Source organism: Amblyomma mixtum, chromosome 2, assembly GCF_055824585.1.
Source record: "Amblyomma mixtum isolate Tamu chromosome 2, ASM5582458v1, whole genome shotgun sequence".
Lineage (NCBI taxonomy): Eukaryota > Metazoa > Arthropoda > Arachnida > Ixodida > Ixodidae > Amblyomma > Amblyomma mixtum.
The window spans coordinates 208,542,011-208,561,905 of record NC_143013.1 but is presented as its reverse complement, the minus strand read 5'-3'; the positions used below and the strand labels follow the sequence as shown (position 1 = coordinate 208,561,905).

General features: G+C 47.9%; 2 protein-coding genes across 3 annotated transcripts in view; one reads left to right on the top strand and one right to left on the bottom strand.

Moving 5' to 3' along the window:
- Nucleotides 1-19,895, top strand: part of LOC149362409 (uncharacterized) — a 159,067-nt gene that overhangs the window by 129,962 nt on the left and 9,210 nt on the right. For both annotated transcript variants that reach the window (XM_089573001.1, XM_089572999.1), the window contains exons 3-6: nucleotides 13,611-14,060; nucleotides 17,884-18,400; nucleotides 18,477-18,545; nucleotides 18,717-18,806. In XM_089573001.1, coding sequence (XP_089429127.1) covers nucleotides 13,648-14,060; nucleotides 17,884-18,400; nucleotides 18,477-18,545; nucleotides 18,717-18,806 — 1,089 coding nt within the window. In that variant the 5' untranslated portion in view covers nucleotides 13,611-13,647. The remainder of the gene's footprint in view (nucleotides 1-13,610; nucleotides 14,061-17,883; nucleotides 18,401-18,476; nucleotides 18,546-18,716; nucleotides 18,807-19,895) is intronic.
- On the bottom strand, nucleotides 12,205-12,996 carry LOC149362410 (uncharacterized). Its single transcript, XM_089573002.1, has 3 exons — nucleotides 12,779-12,996; nucleotides 12,436-12,584; nucleotides 12,205-12,375 (listed from the first exon to the last, which is right to left on the bottom strand). Exons 1-3 carry the CDS (start codon nucleotides 12,807-12,809, stop codon nucleotides 12,223-12,225), a joined length of 333 nt encoding a protein of 110 aa, XP_089429128.1. The 5' UTR covers nucleotides 12,810-12,996; the 3' UTR covers nucleotides 12,205-12,222.

Below are 19,895 nucleotides of genomic sequence, written 5' to 3'. Positions count from 1 at the left end.
AACCGAATCTTTGAACTCGCATGTTTTAGCGCGTTCGAAAATTATGAACTGCCGATATGGTACTCGACAATAAAAATAATTTTGAACCCATTTTAATGGATGACACAATGTTTACCAACGTTTGCCAGTATACTTTGAACACTGGATAAGCGGTGGCAATCCTAGGCCAATATAGCCAGCTCCCGGAAATGGCATAGCCAATTCTGGCAAAGAGTGGAACAACACTGGCTAACATGGCCCATGATAGCCAGGATTCGATGATGGCACAGCCAGCAATGGCAAACAGTGGGGCAATCCTGGCTAACCTGGCCCATGATAGCCAGGATCTAATTACGGCTCAGCCAATACTGGTAAAGCGACGGACAACCAGGGCCATTATTGGATGTGCTAAGGAGTGGCACAACCAATATCGGATGCTCACTGGCAACTCTGGGCCTAGTTAGGGCCACGCTTTGCCAGTGGATTTCCAATATTGGCCCGCTGCCTTGTGCTACCTGGGTACAACACAAAGGTAGCGCCCTCTGGTAGTCTGTTAGTATTGTTAATCGTGTTAGTAGCGCCACATCGCGACATCACTACATCCCCCTTTCTCTGAAAACACCTCTAGAGAAGACATTTACAAGTTCAGTACTGTCGGAGGTCTAACAGGTCTTCCATAGCGGCACCCCTGCCATCGAAGGCGGTGGCTCGGGAGATGGCGAGCTCGAGCCAGGTACCTGCATAGTTGGGATGCTAGAACCAGGTGCAGCCGGACTAGCCATGCTTGAACCAGGCACTGGAAGTGGCGGGCTCGAATCCGGTGAGCCAAGCTCTTCATGGCGTGAAGGGGTGAGTTTGAAGCAGGAGAGAATGCTCCCGACTCGGACACAAAGGGCACTAAATGCTGCCGGTGACGCTGTATTCTACCATCTTCCGTCTCCACGATGTAAGACCGCGGCCGCTATACTCTGCTAAGGACTTGCTAAGAGCATTTGGCATCAGTTAACCATACCTCCTCTCCCGAAGAAATGTCCAGGAGCCTACGGGTCCCATGATGATCACAGTCCTTTGCTTGCTTCCGCTTGGCCGCGCTGTCCTTCCGGAAGAAAGACTTGTGTGATGGTAGTTCCGGCAACAGCGTACCGCGAACTCTGGTTACGCGTGTTCGTAAGCGCCGACCCATGAGAAGTTGCGAGAGGCTGCAACCGGAAACTTCAGGTGTGTCTCGGTATACCAGTAAAGTCAGGAAGCAGTCTTCATTTTTGCGGAAAAGATCCTTTACAGTCTTCACCACTCGCTCGACTTCGCTGTTTGACTGGGGATACCCGGGGCTGCTGGTGACGTGGTCGAACCTGTATTCCCTGGAAAACCTTGCAAACTCGTGCGAAGAAAGCTGAGGACCGTTGTCACTTCGAAGCACCTCTGGTATGCCAAAACGAGCCATGACACTCTTGATAGCCCAAATGACAGCCTGGCTAGAAGTGCTGCGCTGCGTGACTACTTCCGGGTACCGTGAATAGTAGTCCACCAGCAGTAGAAAATCTATCACTTCCAGGTGGAACAAATCCGCGCTCACTTGTTACCATGTATTGGTGGGGTTGGCAGCAAAGGTTGCGCCCGCTGGGTTCTCGTTGTAGCGCAGCGTTCGCAAGACTCCACCATGGCCTTTGTCTGCTTGCCAATGCTTGGTCACCACACAGAGTCGCGGGCTCGTGCCTTGCAACGATTCACACCTTGGTGACCCTCATGAATTAAATCCAAGGTGGGTCGCTGCAAAGCCTCGGGAATTCCAAAGACGATCTCCTTCGAGAAGCAGGCCATCGCACACAGATAGCTCTCCACGATACGGCGAATACTTCGAGACGTGTATCGGAAGCTTCGACTTCGCTGGACAGGCTTGTTTACAGAACTTCAGCAGAATGAGACCCTCACCATCCGAATACTGGTGTTGACGAAGTTGTTCAAGACTGACGGGTGCGCCTTCCCGGATAGACCCGACGACTTCGTTCACGTACAGTTCGACCAAGCTTGCTTCGGTAGTCAACGCTGGTGCCACTGGAGCTCCTGAGAGAGTATCTGCGGCGGCTAATAGCTTCCCTGGGACATACACTATTTTGTACTGGTACCTCATTAGCTTGATTCCTATTCTCTGGATTCCCGGGGGTTAAGCATCGACATCCATTTCGCCAATATCAGGCCGTGAGAGGTTGGTGGTTAGTTTCCAAAACGAAACATAGGCGTCGAACATACTCATCGAAACGCCTAACGGCCCAAGCAATTGCCAACGCCTCCTTTTCGGTCTGGCTGTATCGTTGCTCCGCTGGCGTGAGCGAGCGCGACGCGTAAGCAACAGGACGACGCTCACCCGTCGGCTGGTCTTGTAACAAAACAGCGCCCAGCCCGCAGAAGCTAGAATCTGCAGACACGATGGTCGGCCGAAGTGTATGATAGCTGATCATGCAAATTCTGGATGACAGCGTGCCCTTTACTATCGAGAATGCCTCTTGTTGGCTTGGTCCCCATGTCCACTCGCTTTTCTTGTTGGGCAGTTCTCGGATTGGTGCGGTAGCTTCGGACAAGTGCGATAGAAACCTCCCTACATGGTTAACCACACCAAGAAGTCTGCGCACTCCACCCACATAAAATGGGGGCTCCATGCGTTTTACAGTTGCAACTTTATCTCGATCGGGCGAGATGCCAGCGCCGCTGGCAACCACACCGAGGGAGTTGACGCCTGTAACGTCAAACTTGCACTTTGACTTGTTCTGTGTGACCTCAACTTTCCGCAGTCGCCCCAGTACTTCCTTCAGTCAGACCGTCCTTCCTTGAGCGCATTGTGTGTGTTCTGTGCGTCTTCTTTCTCGTCCGTTGTCTGCCAGCGCTGTGGTTCAAAAGAATGCTCTACCAACTCGCCCAGCATCATATCTTACTTCCTTCAGGCTTGTAATAAGGGAGTAATTACTCATTGACGTCCACCCGAGCGCAGCCATACGGCTACAAAGGAAAGCTATACAGCTTTCTCAGAAACTTCGTAGTTAAAGAAAAATTCGTCCTGGTCCGGGGTTCGAACCCAGGACCACCGCTACACCGGAGCAGTTGCTCTACCAATTGAGCTAACCAGGACGGCAAGCTTATGGTTCAGGCTTCAGGCTTCTTTCACGCTCTGCTTTTTCTGTGCCGAAAACCAGGATACCAACAATCATGTTTATGACGTCCTCCTGGCCTTCCAGAATGTAATACATTTGGCGCTGAATGTATTCCGGGGCTGATGTGACTCCAAACGGCAATCGGCGGAAGCAATAGCCTCTGAGCGGCGTGGTAAATGTCGTCAGTTCCCGAGACTCTTCATTCAGCTTCACCTGATGAAAACTTGATGTCGCTTCCGGCTTTGAGAACACTTGAGCATCCCCGAGGAGTCCCAACACTTTGTTCACGGACGGCAGAATGTGACGCTCATGTAGAATGACCTTGTTGGGCTTGGTAAGGTCAACACAGGTGCGGTAAGAGCCCGACGCCTTCGGTATAACCACCACACCTGCGCACCACGGTGTAGGTCTGGTTACCCTGCGAATAACGCCCTCTGCCTCAAGCTTGTCCAGTTGTGTCTTAACTACAGCTTGCAATGGGATGTGTATTCTCCGCGGGACGGGCAATGAGTAAGGGATTACATCACGCTTGAGTCGGATGGTGTAGGCTTCTCTGAGTACGCCCAAGCCACGGAACAGCTGGTTAGACTCTTTGCCGCCGAGCTCCGGCTGGTCTACATGGCCGATGAACTTGACGACACCAAGCTCTTGAATTGCTGGAAAGCCCAGGAGTGGAAGAACTTGTGAGCGAACATAAATGTTTTTACTCACTTGCTTGTCCTTCCATTCCGAGAACGTCCAAGCGTTGCCCCACTGGGCCTGTTAGCTGGCCCTCTGGTTCCTCGAGGTGCTCTGGAATCCCAGAAAACGTGCTGGGGACCACTGTTACTTCAGCGCCGCTGTCAGCTTTAAAGCGAAGAGGCCTGCGATCGATCTTGACATCGACGAACTTCGCGCTGCTGCTACCTTCCGAGCCGACTGCACTCAGTTCAACAGTTGCCAGCTTCTTGAAAGGCAAACCGCCGCGAAGTGACCATTCTTCCCGCATTTGTTGCACGCTGCCCGTCGTGCAGGGCATTCAGTGCACGGATGCAGTGAGCGTCCGCAGTATCCACACGGCGCCCGCAACCGAGGCAGACGCGGCAAAGTTACGCACGTGCTGTGGTGGGCGTTTCCGCGCGACCTTCGCGGCGTCAATGTTTATCCCGCTGGGATCACTTATCGCTGCTGGCTCACCAGCAGCTAACAGGTGCGCCCGTTCTTTTTCCGCATCTTCTGCCTGGCGGACTTAAATGAGCGCCTGTTCTAGCGTTAGCTTCGTGTTTCGGCACAGCTTATCTGATAGCTTGGTATCACGAAGACCAACTAGAAAGCGGTCACGAACGAGTCCCTCTTCAACCTCTTGCGTGGAATAGTTGCATCGCTTCACCATGTTTCCGAGAGCCGTAAAGAATGCATCAGCTGACTCACTCGCCTGTTGAACTCGTCGGTGAAATCGGGCGCGCTCGTACAGCTCGTTGGACGGGTGCGCGAAGTATCCACCCAACTTTACAACGATGATGCTGTACTTAGTATAGTCTTCGTCCTTAACTTGCAGCGAGCATAAGATGTCGCGTGCCTTGGGTCCCATGCAATACAGCAGCGTCCAAACACGAACTCCATCACTCGCAGCGTTTAGGCTGCATGCAAAACAGTAATCATCAAACTGTTGACGCCACCGCGGCCATGTTGCAGGGATCCCGAAGTCGAACTGCGGCATTGGCCGCAAGTTCAGTGCAGCGACTCCTTTGACGGCTGCCACCTCTGGCTTACGCTCTTCGTCATCCCCGGGCATTACTCCGCTCTGGGGGCCACATAACACAACGACAAACAAACGAAGAACCAATCAGGCATACGATAGTATGGACGCCGGGACATACGGGAGTAACAGGGAACCAAGAGGCGGACAGGATAGCTCGAGGGTACACTTATTACCGAGCATCCAACGTAGGCGACCTCGAGGGGAACGAACCTGTACCTCAAGATTATTCGGCGATACTAAATTATTACAAGGGCTGCAGAAAGCGGTATCCACCACCGGACAACTCCCTTAGCAGAGAGGACTCTGTCGCGTGGAGGCAGCTACAGACGGGCTCCTACCCGAACCTACACGTACTCAACAAAATATATCCAACACAATACAATGACAAATGCCCTTGGTGCCAAGAACCCCCCACGCTGTACCACATAACGTGGGCATGCCAGAGGATAAGCGTGGTACCAGTGATAACAAACCCGAGTGCGGAGCAATGGGAGGGAGTGCTCTCCAGCGATCGCCGGGTCGACCAAGAAGGTTGATTCGGCTAGCAAAACTGGCAGCAGCATCCAGCGGAGCCCTGGACTAAGGGCAACCGACCTTTGAGCAAGATGGACGAAGCCATCTCAAAACCGCCGAACACAACCGAATCTAGAGCTAATAAAGTTTTCACTCACTCACTCCCAGGGCATAGGCACGATGACAGAGACCCCACTTCTGACACCATGTAGTGGTCCGCGAAGAACGAGGCCGCGCCTGGGTCCGCTCACACGGAAGTGGCTCGCACTCTTTATTGCGTGCTTTGTATATACAACACAACACAAAGGTAGCGCCCTCTGGTAGTCTGTTAGTATTGTTAATTCTTTTACTAGCGCCACATCGCGACAGCACTACATCGAGGAGCGTCCGCTGGGAATGCTATCAAACCCATCCTCAGGTACGGGCAAGACCCTTTAGAATATTCAGTCTGGCAACCTGGCAGGCATCATCATCAGCAACTTCTGTCGGCGCCGTGCGCCATATTTTCGGCACCTTTGTCTAAAAGCCGCGCAGCTATAGTGTTCGGCGCGGCCTTTCCGTCAGTTTCCACCTTGTGGCATGTCTACAGTACTTTGGTTGCATTTGTGAAAGCGATGGCGAAAAATTTGCAGTCGTCGAGGGACCTGTCATCCCGGGCGGATTTTCGAAAAGGCTTTTGGACTCCTATTGTGATGGCCATGTTGTGCGCAGTCCGTCCGTCCGCACCTCTCAGCGAAGCTGCACACTGGTATGCGAGACTAAAGCCCTTAAATAGAAAAGCTCACAGAGGGACTTTATGCGAGACACTGCGATACGTCGACAGTGTGCGTTGCCGTGCAGGTCGAATCTGCTGTCGATAAAGGAGGGCTAATAACACTTGGACCGGACTCGACTACGAGCAGGCGCACTGCAGGGCGAAATGCGTGTCGATTCGGGTACGGGAGCTCGATCAGCAGTGCCGGTGCGCTAGCCGTCGGTGCAAAATCACTCGCGTTGTAGCTGTTCACATGCAAAGTTTGCTCACCTCAGATCAAGGTGACAGATTACTGGAGTGCTTGCTAAGCCGGAGTGCGCATGCACTGACCGCACGAAAACACACCGCTGCTGCTGCCGAACTTCGCCTATGTCGCCGTCGTTTGCTGCAGGGTCGCAGCGGAGAGAACGACGGCACTCCTCGCCGCGCCGCATCGTCGCGCTCTTATTCGCGCACTCGGAACTCAGTATGAAAAAAGTAATTACGCACACAAACGCTCTCATGACTGTGACGATAGCTGTGTCTCTATCAGTTCACCCGCTCGGCCAAATATATAAGTTCTTTTTCTGTGAAAGGTACAGAGGGAGCGCTGACACCTGATCTGCTTTTCTGATTTGGAAATTTCTCTGCTGTCCTTTTCTTTATGCTTACTAACAACACGTGCACAGGAAAACCTGGGAGTGCAATCTTGTCACTATGATGACACTACGATGCAAGGCACTGTTTTCCAGTCTAGCGCAGGTATTGCTGCTTCTTTTATTAGGCTCCGGATGTCTTTCCTTTTTGATGGTCGCATGCGGCTGTCTCCAGACAACCAGTTCTTATGAAACACTGCCACATCATTATCTTCTTGGGGACAAAACCAAAATTGACATTATAGAACACGTGAGCATCGGCACATCATACTAATATTTAGCATGTCCTTATCCAGAAAGGAATAATTGATAGAAATATTAAATGCTTGCACTTGAGTAAACGCGTATCTCGGAGGGTACACACGAACACCCAATCAACAACTGAACTGCCCAGTCGATCATTTCATAACCTATTACCTCCCGACCTCTCTCCTTCTTTACATATCTGTTTCACACAATATTTACTAGAGTAAGTCGGACATTTCTCGTCTTTCGCGCATAAATGCCCCTCTGACATCAACCATGAAATTGGGGAAGTCCTTAATAAAATTTGTGAAAACGCGCAGATATAATTTTCAAGCAAACCCAAATAGCAGAGACCAAGTTGAAATGCGATCACTAGAGATACTGTTTAAAAGCATACATTCAGATTTGGACAAAAATAACATGTCACCAGCATACATTAAGCCTTCAGCCTCCGCCACAGCGTCATAAACTCGCGGTTTATGCAGTCAGTTATGCTGATATTTCTGCATGAAGGAGGGCAAAACTAACAACATCACTTTTAAAATAAGTTTCATAGTTTTGCGCGAAACATTCTTTGATGGCCAGATGCGCAGACTAGAGAGTTTTGATGCCTTATGTACGCCGAGCATTAATGATGGGCGTAGAGAGGAGTACAGGTCCTCGAGCTGAACAAACTTTCTTCCTTGAACACAAAGTGTTTCAATTGGTAGATATTTAAAGTTCTCGATGTCGATTGCAGATCCGTCTTTCAGAATGCAGCAGCTGTTCCTCTTACCAGGGGCAAGAGTAACGTTGGCTGGCAGCTTCACTTTTTTGAACTGGGGGCCCTCGACATGTAGCAGTAAGAGTTCAGTAAAGCAGAAAGTTGGGCTATTTGGTATCGATTCATCAAAAAACGGCGCTCAGAAAAACACGCAGAACACAGGAAGAACGGACAGGACAAGAGCGCACTAGCAACTGAAGCTTGGTCGAAAAACACTTCTCACTCGGTAAGCATGCGCCAGGAAATTCAGCACGTGTCAGCCAGATAAAAACCGAAATAAAAACGTGACGTTGCTGTACGATAGACAAACGGACTAAACCAAGATAAAATTAAAAAAAATATATATGTAAGACAAGAACCTAAACCCCTGGGATGACCGAAGCTTCGGTCATCCCAGGGGTTTAGGTTCTTGTCTTAATTCTTGTCTTACATATTTAAAAAAAATTATCTTGGTTTAGTCCGTTCGTCTATCGTACAGCAACGTCACGTTTTTATTTGGGTTTTTATCTTGTTTACACGTGCTGAATTTCCTGGCGCATGCTTACCGAGTGAGAGGTGTTTTTCGACCAAGCTTCAGTTGCTAGTGCGCTCTTATCCTGTTCGTTCTTCCTGTGTTCTGCGTGTTTTCTGTGCGCCGTTTTTAGATCGGTAGCTGTAAGGATGGACTCCTTATAGCTACCCATCTAAAAACGGCGACATGAGTCTGGACGACTCATGTGCAGTGAGCAGCGGGAAATGTGCCGTCTGCTGAGCCTTCTTCAATAGAGCCAGTTCTTATCGACAAGCCAGTCACATTAAACGAGGCGTTAGGCGCATTATAGCTTTAGTTGCTATGAAACAAAAAACACACACGACGAGGTTTTTTTAACCAGGTTCTTATAAACTGCGGAAGTGCTTGATCGCGGAGCTGGCATTTCGTTGGGCGCAGCACCGAAACTTTCGACCAAGGCGGCAGGTGCACGTACCACTGTTCGTATCCAGCACGTATCAAATCGAGAACTAAAAACAAAAACAGCGGCATGCATGAGGCAGTCATTTGGGGCTTGCGTGCGCGTGAATAATTTACGTCGCAATTTCTGGTGCCGGCGGCTATAACACTGCTATGGAAATGAGGAACACCCCCACATCAGGGCTACAAAAATGAATCAGTACGCACGTTCGAAGCCAGCACGTGTAGCTTGTGTGGCTCCACAAGGCGCGAATCGGCAAGTTTCTGAAACAGATTCGGTGAGTCTGCCTGGCTGGTGTGTTTATGCACCGTACGCGTGTTGAAATGATAGCTCACATCTGGCCAGAGGTTTGAACATAGGATCATTGTTGTTAGCGGAACAGACGAACTAGTTACAGAACTTGAAGCACGATACTTCTCTTTTCCTTCCACCACTCGGAATATGCCTCAACAATGGCGCTACTGGGCGCTAGCTTGTAGAGCATGTTCCGCTCTTTGACTGGGGAAAACCGTTACGCAACAACCAGCACGGAATACTCGTCATCAGCCGCATTTAAGACCGTCTGAGCCTTCTAACCTTTTGCTTCTTTTACTTTCGTGACTGTAACAACGTTTCTAGGAATACTTGTGTACTGAATATTTGAGACTTTCTCTAATGGGTAATACAACTAATTTTGATTTGATGTTACTTTTCTTTTTCCCTCTGCATTTACTGCTAGTGGGGGAGGTCATTCAAGTCCTGCAGCGCACGAAGGCATTTTGGCTGCCGGTTCGATTGAACTTTTTATTGAACTTTTTATTGAAGTTGAAGGTAACATTATCTTTGTCGGAGAGGGTCTTCTTCTTTTCCAAGGAGTTTTAAAACAGTTCTCATGCCGCACAGTGGGGAACAGCAAACGCACGATTGCATGTCAAACGGAAACCAGCTGAAGTGCCGGCACGACAAATTAGGAACAAAACACTAACTTTCCTTGGCGCGAACCGTCATGCGGCTACTTGTTTTGCCCAGCCGCGGTGGCTCAGTGGTTACGGCGCTCGGCTGCCGACCCGAAAGACGCGGGTTCGATCCCGGCCGCGGCGGCTTAATTTCGATGAAGGCGAAATTCTAGAGGCGCGTGTGCTGTGCGATGTCAGTGCACGTTAAAGAACCCCACGTGGTTGAAATTTCCGGACCCCTTCACTACGGCGTCCCTCATAGCCTGAGTTGCTTTGGGACGTTAAACCCCATTAAACCAGTAAACCAAACCGGCTACTTGTTTTGGCGTGAGTGGTAACAGTGGCAAGTTGAACAAGTCTGTGGAGATTAGTGGCGCGAAACCAGAGCCCGAAAAGGGATACTAACCAGAACGCGGAGCCGTGAATCACGGGCACTGGCACAAATACAGCGCTGATCCGACGAAATGAAGACGTATCTGGCTATAGTCGAAAAAAGAAAAGACATTTCTAAGCTCGTAGGAGTTTCTTGTTCACGTTGAGAAGGACTTGAGGTTTGGCGCATTCACGATGCCTGGCCGGACGGATTTCCGTCGAACTGGCCACTACACAAACACACCATTGACTGGTTACCGCACGTATCCCCAACGAAACTATAGTAGAGTGGTTCTATTAAACGTCGAAAAAAGCTAATACTTCATTTCTTATTATGTTCGTGAATATTTTTTATGCCTTGCTCAATCTTCTGTCGCAAGATTGTGAATTTTGTTCTGTGAGGAGTCCAGTGTACCGGGTGTCCCAGCTCATAGTAAACGAGTTTGTCGGAAAGACAGAGTGTCCTAAGCGAATGAACCCAACTGAGTGCTCTTTAAAGTCTTGTGATCTAGTCTCCAGCGTATATTTTTCATTCTGTAAAGTTAATTATTACTAAGCTCTTATTAGTCAACTTTTTAAATTTTAGCTTTAGAAGGAAAGTGTCATCGCAAGTTGTAGATCATCTTGAAAAACAGCAGACTTAAATGCTTGCAATAAGCCAGCATTTACGTCGGTTTTTTTTTTTTGCCAGCCCAAAAAGAAAGCACGCTAAGGGGTTAGAATTTGCTGGCGCACATCTTGAAGGTCACTGCAAAAGCAAAGCCGCATCGATGAGAGCTCTCTCGAGATGAGCGGATTTTGTTCTCAGCGAGCGCGGCCTGGGGGGCTCAAATACCTCTGCTTACACATAGTATTTTTTGCATTTCGCGGGCTTTCTTTTGAGGCCGGTAAGAAGATGTACATGTGCGGGCAAAAGTCTCCGAATATTCTTCACGCACTGACTAATTCACATTTCGAGCAATTGTACGTGCATGCTGACAGTGGACGTTGGTGCGCGTTCTCATGGACAGACTGTTTCTTCAATTCCAATACGCAAGACGTGATTGCACTTAGAACAGAGTAGCGTCCCGTTTACCTATGTGGGCATCTCTGCGTAAATGGTAAATTGTTGTAAACGTTCCAGTCTACTGCTGCCAACAGGATCTGCAACTTAAAATAAATGGGTAAATTGGTTGTTGAGGAAAGGAAATGGCGCAGCATCTGTCTCACATATCTCGGCGGACACCTGAACCGCGCCGTAAGGGAAGGGAGGAAGGTAGGAGTGAAAGAAGAAAGAGAGAAAAAGGTGACGTAGTGGAGGTCTCCGGAATAATTTCGACCACCTGGGGATCTTTAACGTGCACTGACATCGCGCAGCACACGGGCGCCTCTTGCGTTTTGCCTCCATCGCAACGCGGCCGCCGCGGTCGGGTTCGAACTCGGGTATTCCGGCTCGGTAGACGAGCGCCTTATCACAGAGCCACCGCCCTGACACTTTTTTCTTGGAGCCGGCATTGAAAAAGCTTGCTAATTAGTGTTTACTAATTAACTTTCAAGAAAGGAAACAATACTACGACACGTGGCTGGAACAGCATTCATTTGGTTTCACCGATCTAAGACACTTCATCTTTTTGAAAAACTTGGTTACATTTATTTGAAACTCCCGGTATTACTGGAAAAGTTAATGAGCTACATGGCTCTATTTCGCAACTTTCGAGCGGCGTACGAATCTACAGCAGCCAACTTTGATTATATAATTTTTGTTTCCATTGTAAAAGAGCATGTCAGGCAGTTTGGGACATGTAAGGAAATTTTGCTTTCTAGAATAATTTTTAACGCTACAATATTGAGATGAAACTATTTGGAAGGATTTTTTGCCCGTGGCTTACGGTATCAGCTGCTTGTAACTGGAAGTGTTGAGCACGTGAGTCGTAACAAAGAGTGCCGACTTTTGTTGATATATATCCCTTTACTGCACGATTTTTTATTTTATGATAAGATTATTTCAGGACATGCAGGCAGTCATAAAAATCACTATATGCACATGGAAATTTGATTCGCTGGTTATCAACATTTTTTATTGGCTGAAAAATGGTATGTTGCATATTTGCAACAATGTGCACAATGAAAACACCTTGCAAAGCTGAACACCGTTCTTGGTGAGAATGAAATACAAATAATGACCACTGAATCAACCACAGTAAAACGGTCATTTCATTGTGTGATACACGTAGAAGCAATTGCTCTTGTTTGTAGAGCAGAGATGAATGCCACACTTAGAACAGTAGCTCATGCAGATTCCGGTGCACTTGGGAAACTTGCAGCGCTGCCTCTTTTGGCTCCAAAGAACCCAGTGGCCAACCTGAAAGAATATATGTGATTATAACCTTTGAAACAACTCATGATTGTTTAGAAATTATACCTCATCTAGCCGAACATCCTGTGTAGGAGTGGGTGCAGTTGGGCCCCTCTTCTTCTTCACCTCAATGGCTTGTTCAATAGATTCGCTGCTTGGTCTGCCCCTTTTCTTCAGCTGCTTTTTTCCCGCCTTGCAGAGTGATGTAGCCTGTTCTGTCAAGAAAAACAACCAAGGTGCACATTGTTGCATATGTGCAACATACCAACTTTAACGCGCCAGAAACAAAATATTGCATTATAAGAACGTTTTCTGCCTTACACACATTAACAATGATGCGTAGTAAAGACTAAACAATTTCACTGCACATTATCCAGTTCAGAAAGGCATAAAAAACGGCAAAACTTACCGTTGTTACAGCACGTGAGCGCGCGAAGCATCCACCATGTTTGTTATGGCTGTGATTCCACTGAAGCAGGACAGATGGCAGCACACACGATGGCGCGCTTTTCAAACCTATGTTGCAGAAATGCAACAACGAGCACAGGAAGCTCCAACTCAGATTTCCTTTTGTTTTTGGAGCCATTTATGCTAATGTTGCATATATGCAACAACGTGCAGTAAAGGGATATAAACGGGGAACACGAGAAATATTATCAGTCTTGGCACTTTACGATAAAGGCCGCCGCGGTGGCTCAGTGGTTATGGTACTCGACTGCTGAGTCGAAAGACGCGGGTTCGGTACCGGCCGCGGCGGCTGAATTTCTATGGAGGCAAAATTCTAGAGGCCCGTGTACTGTGCGATGTCAGTGCACGTTAAAGAACCCCAGGTGGTCGAAATCTCCAGAGTCCTGCACTACGGCGTCTCCCATAGCCTCAGTCGCTTTGGGGCGTTAAACCCCATAAAACCAAACCATAATCATTACGATAAAGCAAACTTTAAAAAATAGCACTAGCTGTGTTCTCGCTTTCTTTAAAATCGAATTACTAGCCCTTTCGATCTAGTGGAATCACCCAGTTTATGTAGTAGTAGTGGTTGTAGTTGTTTTGGTAGAGGAGGTGGTGGTGATAGCGGTAGTACTAGTTGTAGCCCTAGTGGCAGTATAATAGTAACGGCAGTAGTAGTAGCTGTTCGTCTAGGCAGACCTTTCCGCCCTTTGACTGCCTTGTGCTATCAGGGTTAATATCTTCTTTGTTTATATTCTTACCTTTCCCGACCGCACTTTTTTTTTCAAATTCAGGTTCCTACTCCGGCCAGCGGGGTGCGCCCAAAGCACCATGGCCAGCGCCATGGCTGAACACATGAAGCCATACGCCTTGCTCTGCCGTGCCGTGGGCGTTTTCTTCATTCAAAACTTGCAGGCTACCGACCCGAACGACATGCGCATCACATTGAAGACGTGGTACACCCTGTACTCTCTTGTCTTCGTCCTCACTGCCGGTTCCATAGAGCTTGTCATCATCATGAGCAAGATCCTGCGCGTTTTTGTCAAGGCCCGCACCTTCACGAAGTCGGTGTATCTGGTTCTTCCTGCCGTCGTGACGGCGAAAGTAGCCACCAACCAAGCGAGCGCTTTCTTTGGCTCTTGGACAATGCTCGAATTTTTCAAGATGTCGGCGCAGTATGAGAAGAGAGCGTTGTTCGACCGCACGAAATACCGCTACAGGAGCTATCTGGCCTATTTTCTGAGGTGTGTTTACCTACCTTCTGGGTTAATTTTATTTTAACAACGGGACATATCTACTCGGCGAACGAAATGTCCGAAGCGTTATTTGCCGCGGACTGCGCTTGCCATACTGCACAAACTCTTATATCCAATCATTAAGTGCCTGAAGTTTTATTTGCGCATGACACCGAGTGCCACACACACCGTGGCTTGCTGCCATTTGCAGTATAATCAGCAACTATTTATAACCCCATGCGCTACTTACTTTGGTCTTCATTGTTTTTATTAAAAGCCGACCTCTAGGGGGCAAAATTTCACGTTATCTTTTGCGGCGCACTGCCGCATTCCTGCACGCGAGAAAGGAGTGAAGGCCGCCGGCATGCATCCCCATTCGCGCGCCGACAGTGCGCACGCGTTGATTGGTCGTTACGCGGAAGGCGTGTAAGTGCCCCCCTAGGCGATTTGCAGATATGCAGTGGCTTTCCGGAAAAGTGGTTCGCGGTAACGTGCGAGCATCGGGCTTGTGCTATTTATATAAAAAAAAGCGGCTACAGCATGCGATCAAATCGCACACGAAACGACAAATAGCGCAAAGAAAAAAAACACGGCAGGCCCCGGAATTTTACCAAGTATGTTTGACTAGCAGCCGGTACAAAGTAGTGCCTTGACCTGCCACTATTTATTTTGGCTGTTATCGCAGTCTGTTTGTATATCCGTCGTAAGCTATTTACTTCAAGTTAGCCTTTCAAGGCGTCATTTCACGTGATCCACCCACCTGAACGGGCTCTCAACCTTGCTCATGCACACTCCGGCAGCAGCAAAGGTATTGTAGAAGAGACGAAACGCCGCGAGCAGCCGAGGCAGCGCAAATCTCCTACCTCGTAATGATTCCGAATCACAACAGAAGCGCGTGAGAAAACTAATTCCAAGCATATAAAACGTTATTTAAATTACAACCCGTGATAAAATTAGGTGCGTATGCATTTCTTTTCCAGTTTTCAAAAATATAATTAGCTTCAGTATATCTTTATTAGTGTTCGTGTCATGGGAAAATAACTGAAGCTTAATTAGGTAACGGACGCGATAGCATTACAGGCCCCTTTACCCAGAAAATGCGGTGTCGGCGTTTTCGGCGCCGGCGTTGTGAGCGAAAAAACACGATCATGGCTCTGGCAGGTGCTCCCTAGAGATCAACTTAGGCGGCAGATGGGCCACGGAGGTCGCGTGACCTTGCGGCGCCATCACAACTTGCCTGCCGGATAGTGCGCAAACTGGCCACCGTGGCAGCACCTGACATCGCAGGGCAGTGGCGCATCCCTTAACTGCTGCACCACTGCGCCTCGAGGCGTATGAGGACTCCCAGAGATGCATTAATATAAAGTAGAGAATGACCTTCCGCATATGTGGGAATTAACCCATTGCGCTATCGCGTCATACCCTCAAGGCGGAGCTTAAGTGTCCGCTTCCAATTTTTTCACGGGTGGTTAGGACACTTTCCCTTAGTGTTACTTGGTTCCGATTTATATGAAGCTGCAGGCCATGGCGTGGCATGCTGAGCTGTGTTTTTTTATTGCTATTCGGATAAAGCATCATATAAGAATATTCACTTAAGTGAAAAGCTGACCCGAAAGACGCGGGTTTGATCCCGGCCGCGGCGGTTGAATTTCGATGGAGGCGGAACTCTAGAGGCCCGTGTACTGTGCGGTGTTAGAGCACTTTAAAGAACCCCAGGTTTTCGAAATTTCCGGAGCCCTTCACTACGGCGTCTCTCATTCACTGAGTCGCTTTGGGACATTAAACCCGATAAACCGTAAACCACTTTTGTGAAAACACTATTATTATGAAGCATCATTAGGTGACATTATTGTTCACTGGTCAATTCGTTCTCGCAATACGATATGCTAGCCGTCCCCTATTAACTCAGTTGGTAGAGCGACTTCATCGGTGAAACGGTGGTCCCGGGTTCGAACCCCCGACCAGGACGATTTTTCCTTCAACTACGATGCTTCTGTGCATGCTTTCATTTCCAGCAGTATGGCTGCTCTGGGTGGATGACAATGAGTAATTACTCCCTTGTTGCAGATCTCCTTGGTGGATTCCCAGAAATATTGGGCCAGCACTGTTCCCGCCTCGAATTACTGATCAATTCGCTATAGCTAGTCGCAATTTGCTAGCCGTCCCGGATAGCTCAGAAAATTGGACCTCCACTTCAAATCTAGCGAAGATGATTGCAATACTTCATTAGCAAGTTTTACGTGGTTAGAAAGAAACTGAAAGAAGTCCGCGATTTTTCGTTGTATCCAGGTTACATCCAGGACTCAGTCATTTACGTGGAGATCGTTTCCCCATCGCGATCGCGCTGGCTTATAGCGCGACTGCGGCAGTAGCCGCCACAACCTCGAACAACGCCGCTACACGGCTGGGCCAGAGTAGAATGCGCGCGTTCGCGCCGCCGCCGATAGACCGGCCGTGGAGGCACCTGCTGCTTCCCGCATGTTCCCGCTGTCGGGCTGCCCGCCTCCCTTTGCGCCGGGAAACGCTCGGCGGGGCTGTCTGGGCCGGAATGACGTGAAAAAACGCGCGGCTGCGACGGGCACTTTCGCGTTTGAAACGTGGCGGAGGGAACTAGCTTTTCAACGACACCAAAATGATCTCGGTTGGACAAGCACGCACGGAGCGAGCGGCGCACGAACTTCAGCTTCATCTCGCCATTCTCAATCAATTTTTGGTCGCGCGGGCACAGAAAACTTCGATTTTTTCGTGAAAGCGCTCATACGGTCACCAACAGAGACCAAGAATCTTGTCATCTTTGGATCTTATGCCGTTGTCTAGCAACAGCGGCGCCACGTTAAGTTAAAAAAAGGAAATGAAATCAATATCCATGACTAGGAGTCGACGCCGCGGCGGCGCTAGCAGATCAGCTGCGCAGGCCACTGCGCGGGAGCCCTAGGCTATCGCCGCTTTCTTTTTTGTTAAACAAGGCTATCGCCTCACCTGAACACGCCTCGTGTTAAACTGCAACCTACTCTCACGCTGTTCATCTCACACCGTCTTGTTCGTCCAATAATACTCCTTCGGGACTTCCGGCTCGTGCTTTCGCGCTTTAATCGATCTGCAACTTAAAACTCTGATACTTTATTTAATTTTTTATTTCTATTTGGAGCTGGACTTTGAGATTTTGAACACAGAAATTTGTGTCTATAGACATGCCGAAAATGTCATTTTTATAAATCCTAGTTTTTCGCGATTTTATTTTTCGCCTTGGAAGGCCCGCATCACCATTTCGCGTCTAAAGAAGCAAGGTAGATTTTTAAGATGACAGGCGCCTTTTTGACGATGTTTTGAGATTGACAATTCTTGGCTAGCTTTTCGGCTTGAGGCGATTTGCCCGATTTAGCTAAATCAAGGCCGTTCCCTTATAGTAAACTCTGACACGTCTCCAACCAAAACTTTTTTAATTTGAACCCCAACGTTTCGAAGCTGGCTCGGCTCTTTTTTCAGGGGTGACTGGGGGCGGTGGCTAGCATTTTTAAAGATACATGGTGGGGGCCAAACCTGAAAAAAAAAGGACGGAGACGTCTGATATATTAGATGAGTTATCAAATCGAAATAGACAGGCAATTCGGTTGATACATTTAGTTTTCAAGGCCGTTTTCTGGAAAAAAAAAATTTGTTGTGTTTTAATAATATTTGCGAACACTTCCAGCTTTGGGGCAAAGTTCTATGTTGAAATGAAGATGTTTGAACAGTTCCAGGTTGCCACAAAATAACTGATTGCAAAGTGTCTGTACACCATTTAATTCTTTGGCATCTTTCATTGTTGAGTAAGCCAAACGTTTGTTCATAGGACCTGCATGTTGGCAGCACTAATCGCTTCCATCATCATCAAAGCAAGCATCACTCTACAGACGGTGGACGTCGCAGGCAACTCCTTCCTCGAGTTTCTGGTCCGTGCCAGCGCTCTGGTCAGCCTGCCTTTCTTCACTTACGATATGATGCACTCTGTCGTTCTGAGACCGTGCTGCGAAGTGCTGATCGCTTACGTCAGTCACCAGCGTGATGCGTTAATGTTGGCTATGGCTGCAGACAGCCACCACTTCAAGACGCCGGGAGCAACTGAGATCGAGAAAGTGAGAGTAAACTTGAGCTCCATTAGAAGCCTCAGAAGGCTGCTCAACACAACCTGGCAGTTCTCATTGATGGCAGCGGCGGTCGTCGTCTTGAGCGAGGCTTGCGTGTGCATCTACTGCGCGTTTGACGAAGGCTTACCCACGGATCAGCTTCTCGTGAACGCTTCGTACGCATGTTATGCGATCTTCGACTTTGTGGACGTGGCGCTGCTGAGCCAGACGATGGCCAACGAGGTGAGTACAGTTCAGGGTGATTGCCATGCGTCAGAAGTTGATACAGACTCAATCATGGTATTTTCTTTATGCTAAGGTTCGAGAGTTGAAAGAGACCCTGATGAAAGCATCGCTGTTACGCTGCACGCCCGAGCAATTCCGTGAGGTAAGTCTGCAGCTTTTGCCAGTGCATTCCGAGTTATTCGTCTTTCCTACAGGACAACACAGAACGCTGGCGTAATTCTAATATAAACTAGCCTTACTAATAGCAGAATATTTGATTGGAACATTCATCCACACATATGAAGGTAAATTAGAAATGGCACTTTTCTTGCAGGTTGCGTATCTCCACAATTGCATAATCCACGAAGAGATGTTCCTTAGCGGCGGAAACTTCTTCAATCTAAATATGCCACTTCTTGTTTCGGTAAGCGATTTTTCCCAGTTTGGGGCGATTGACAAGGACTTTACTAGAACAAGAACAGTAGTGATTAAGCCCGTTATACTTAGTGGTGCGGGCTGGGACACATTTTTCTTTTTTCTATTTCTTTAGTCGAATATAATCAATGTTGAGTAGTGATGGGGGCGGGGATGTTTTTTTATTCATTTAAAATGCCTCAAACTGCTATGTACACTTTGACCATTCATTGCCACTAGGGATCCCGTCGAAATTTCATATTTCTGTAATGAGCACACTGGCATAGCATATTTCCATATGTAGACGATGCCACGCACGTTTGAAAATTAGAAGCAATATCCGTCAACTCCGTGCTACTCTGTGATTAGTTCCGCGACGAAACAAATCTTTGTAGCGAACACTGTATAATGATTACCTTTTGGGCTGCTGATAGTGTAACAGAAAAAAAATGTGGTACTTTCATCTCTTGCAGTCGGCACTAGTGCTCAGTCCGCATCGATATGATCAAATAATCTGAGATTTTGAACGGTAGTGTCCGCGTGAAAAAAAAAAACAGGATTTTAGGTACGTCGCTCAGTATTAGCAAACATTTATTTTAACTGGAAGGTTTCACTTTTTTCAACGAGAGTACATACTAGATGAATGCACAATTTCAGAAATGTATATTACTTAGAATTTCTGTATGGTCTATATGGTCGTAATGGCAATTTCTATATGGTCTTAATGCAATGCACGATTATAATAGCAAATAAAAAACACGTAGGAAAACCTCATGCACAGAGTTTGCAACTTTCTCTAAGTGCACATTTGACCAGTCAGCACTTTCAGTTAAATAATGGAAATAGCTTAAAGTGTGTCACTCACTGCCCTGCATTCAAGCCTGCTTGCAGTTATATTGAACACATTTTATGTGGAAGAAAGAGCATGTGCAAATCGTTACTGATATCACATGATAGTACTCCTGCTGTGATGTCTGGTATATTTAGGTTTGAAACACATATATCGACTGAGGTAGAACTGGCTGGACTAATGCGGCTTGTCATATTAATTCAATTTTCTCACCCATAAGACTCGAGAATCATGAAGTTATGCGCGTAA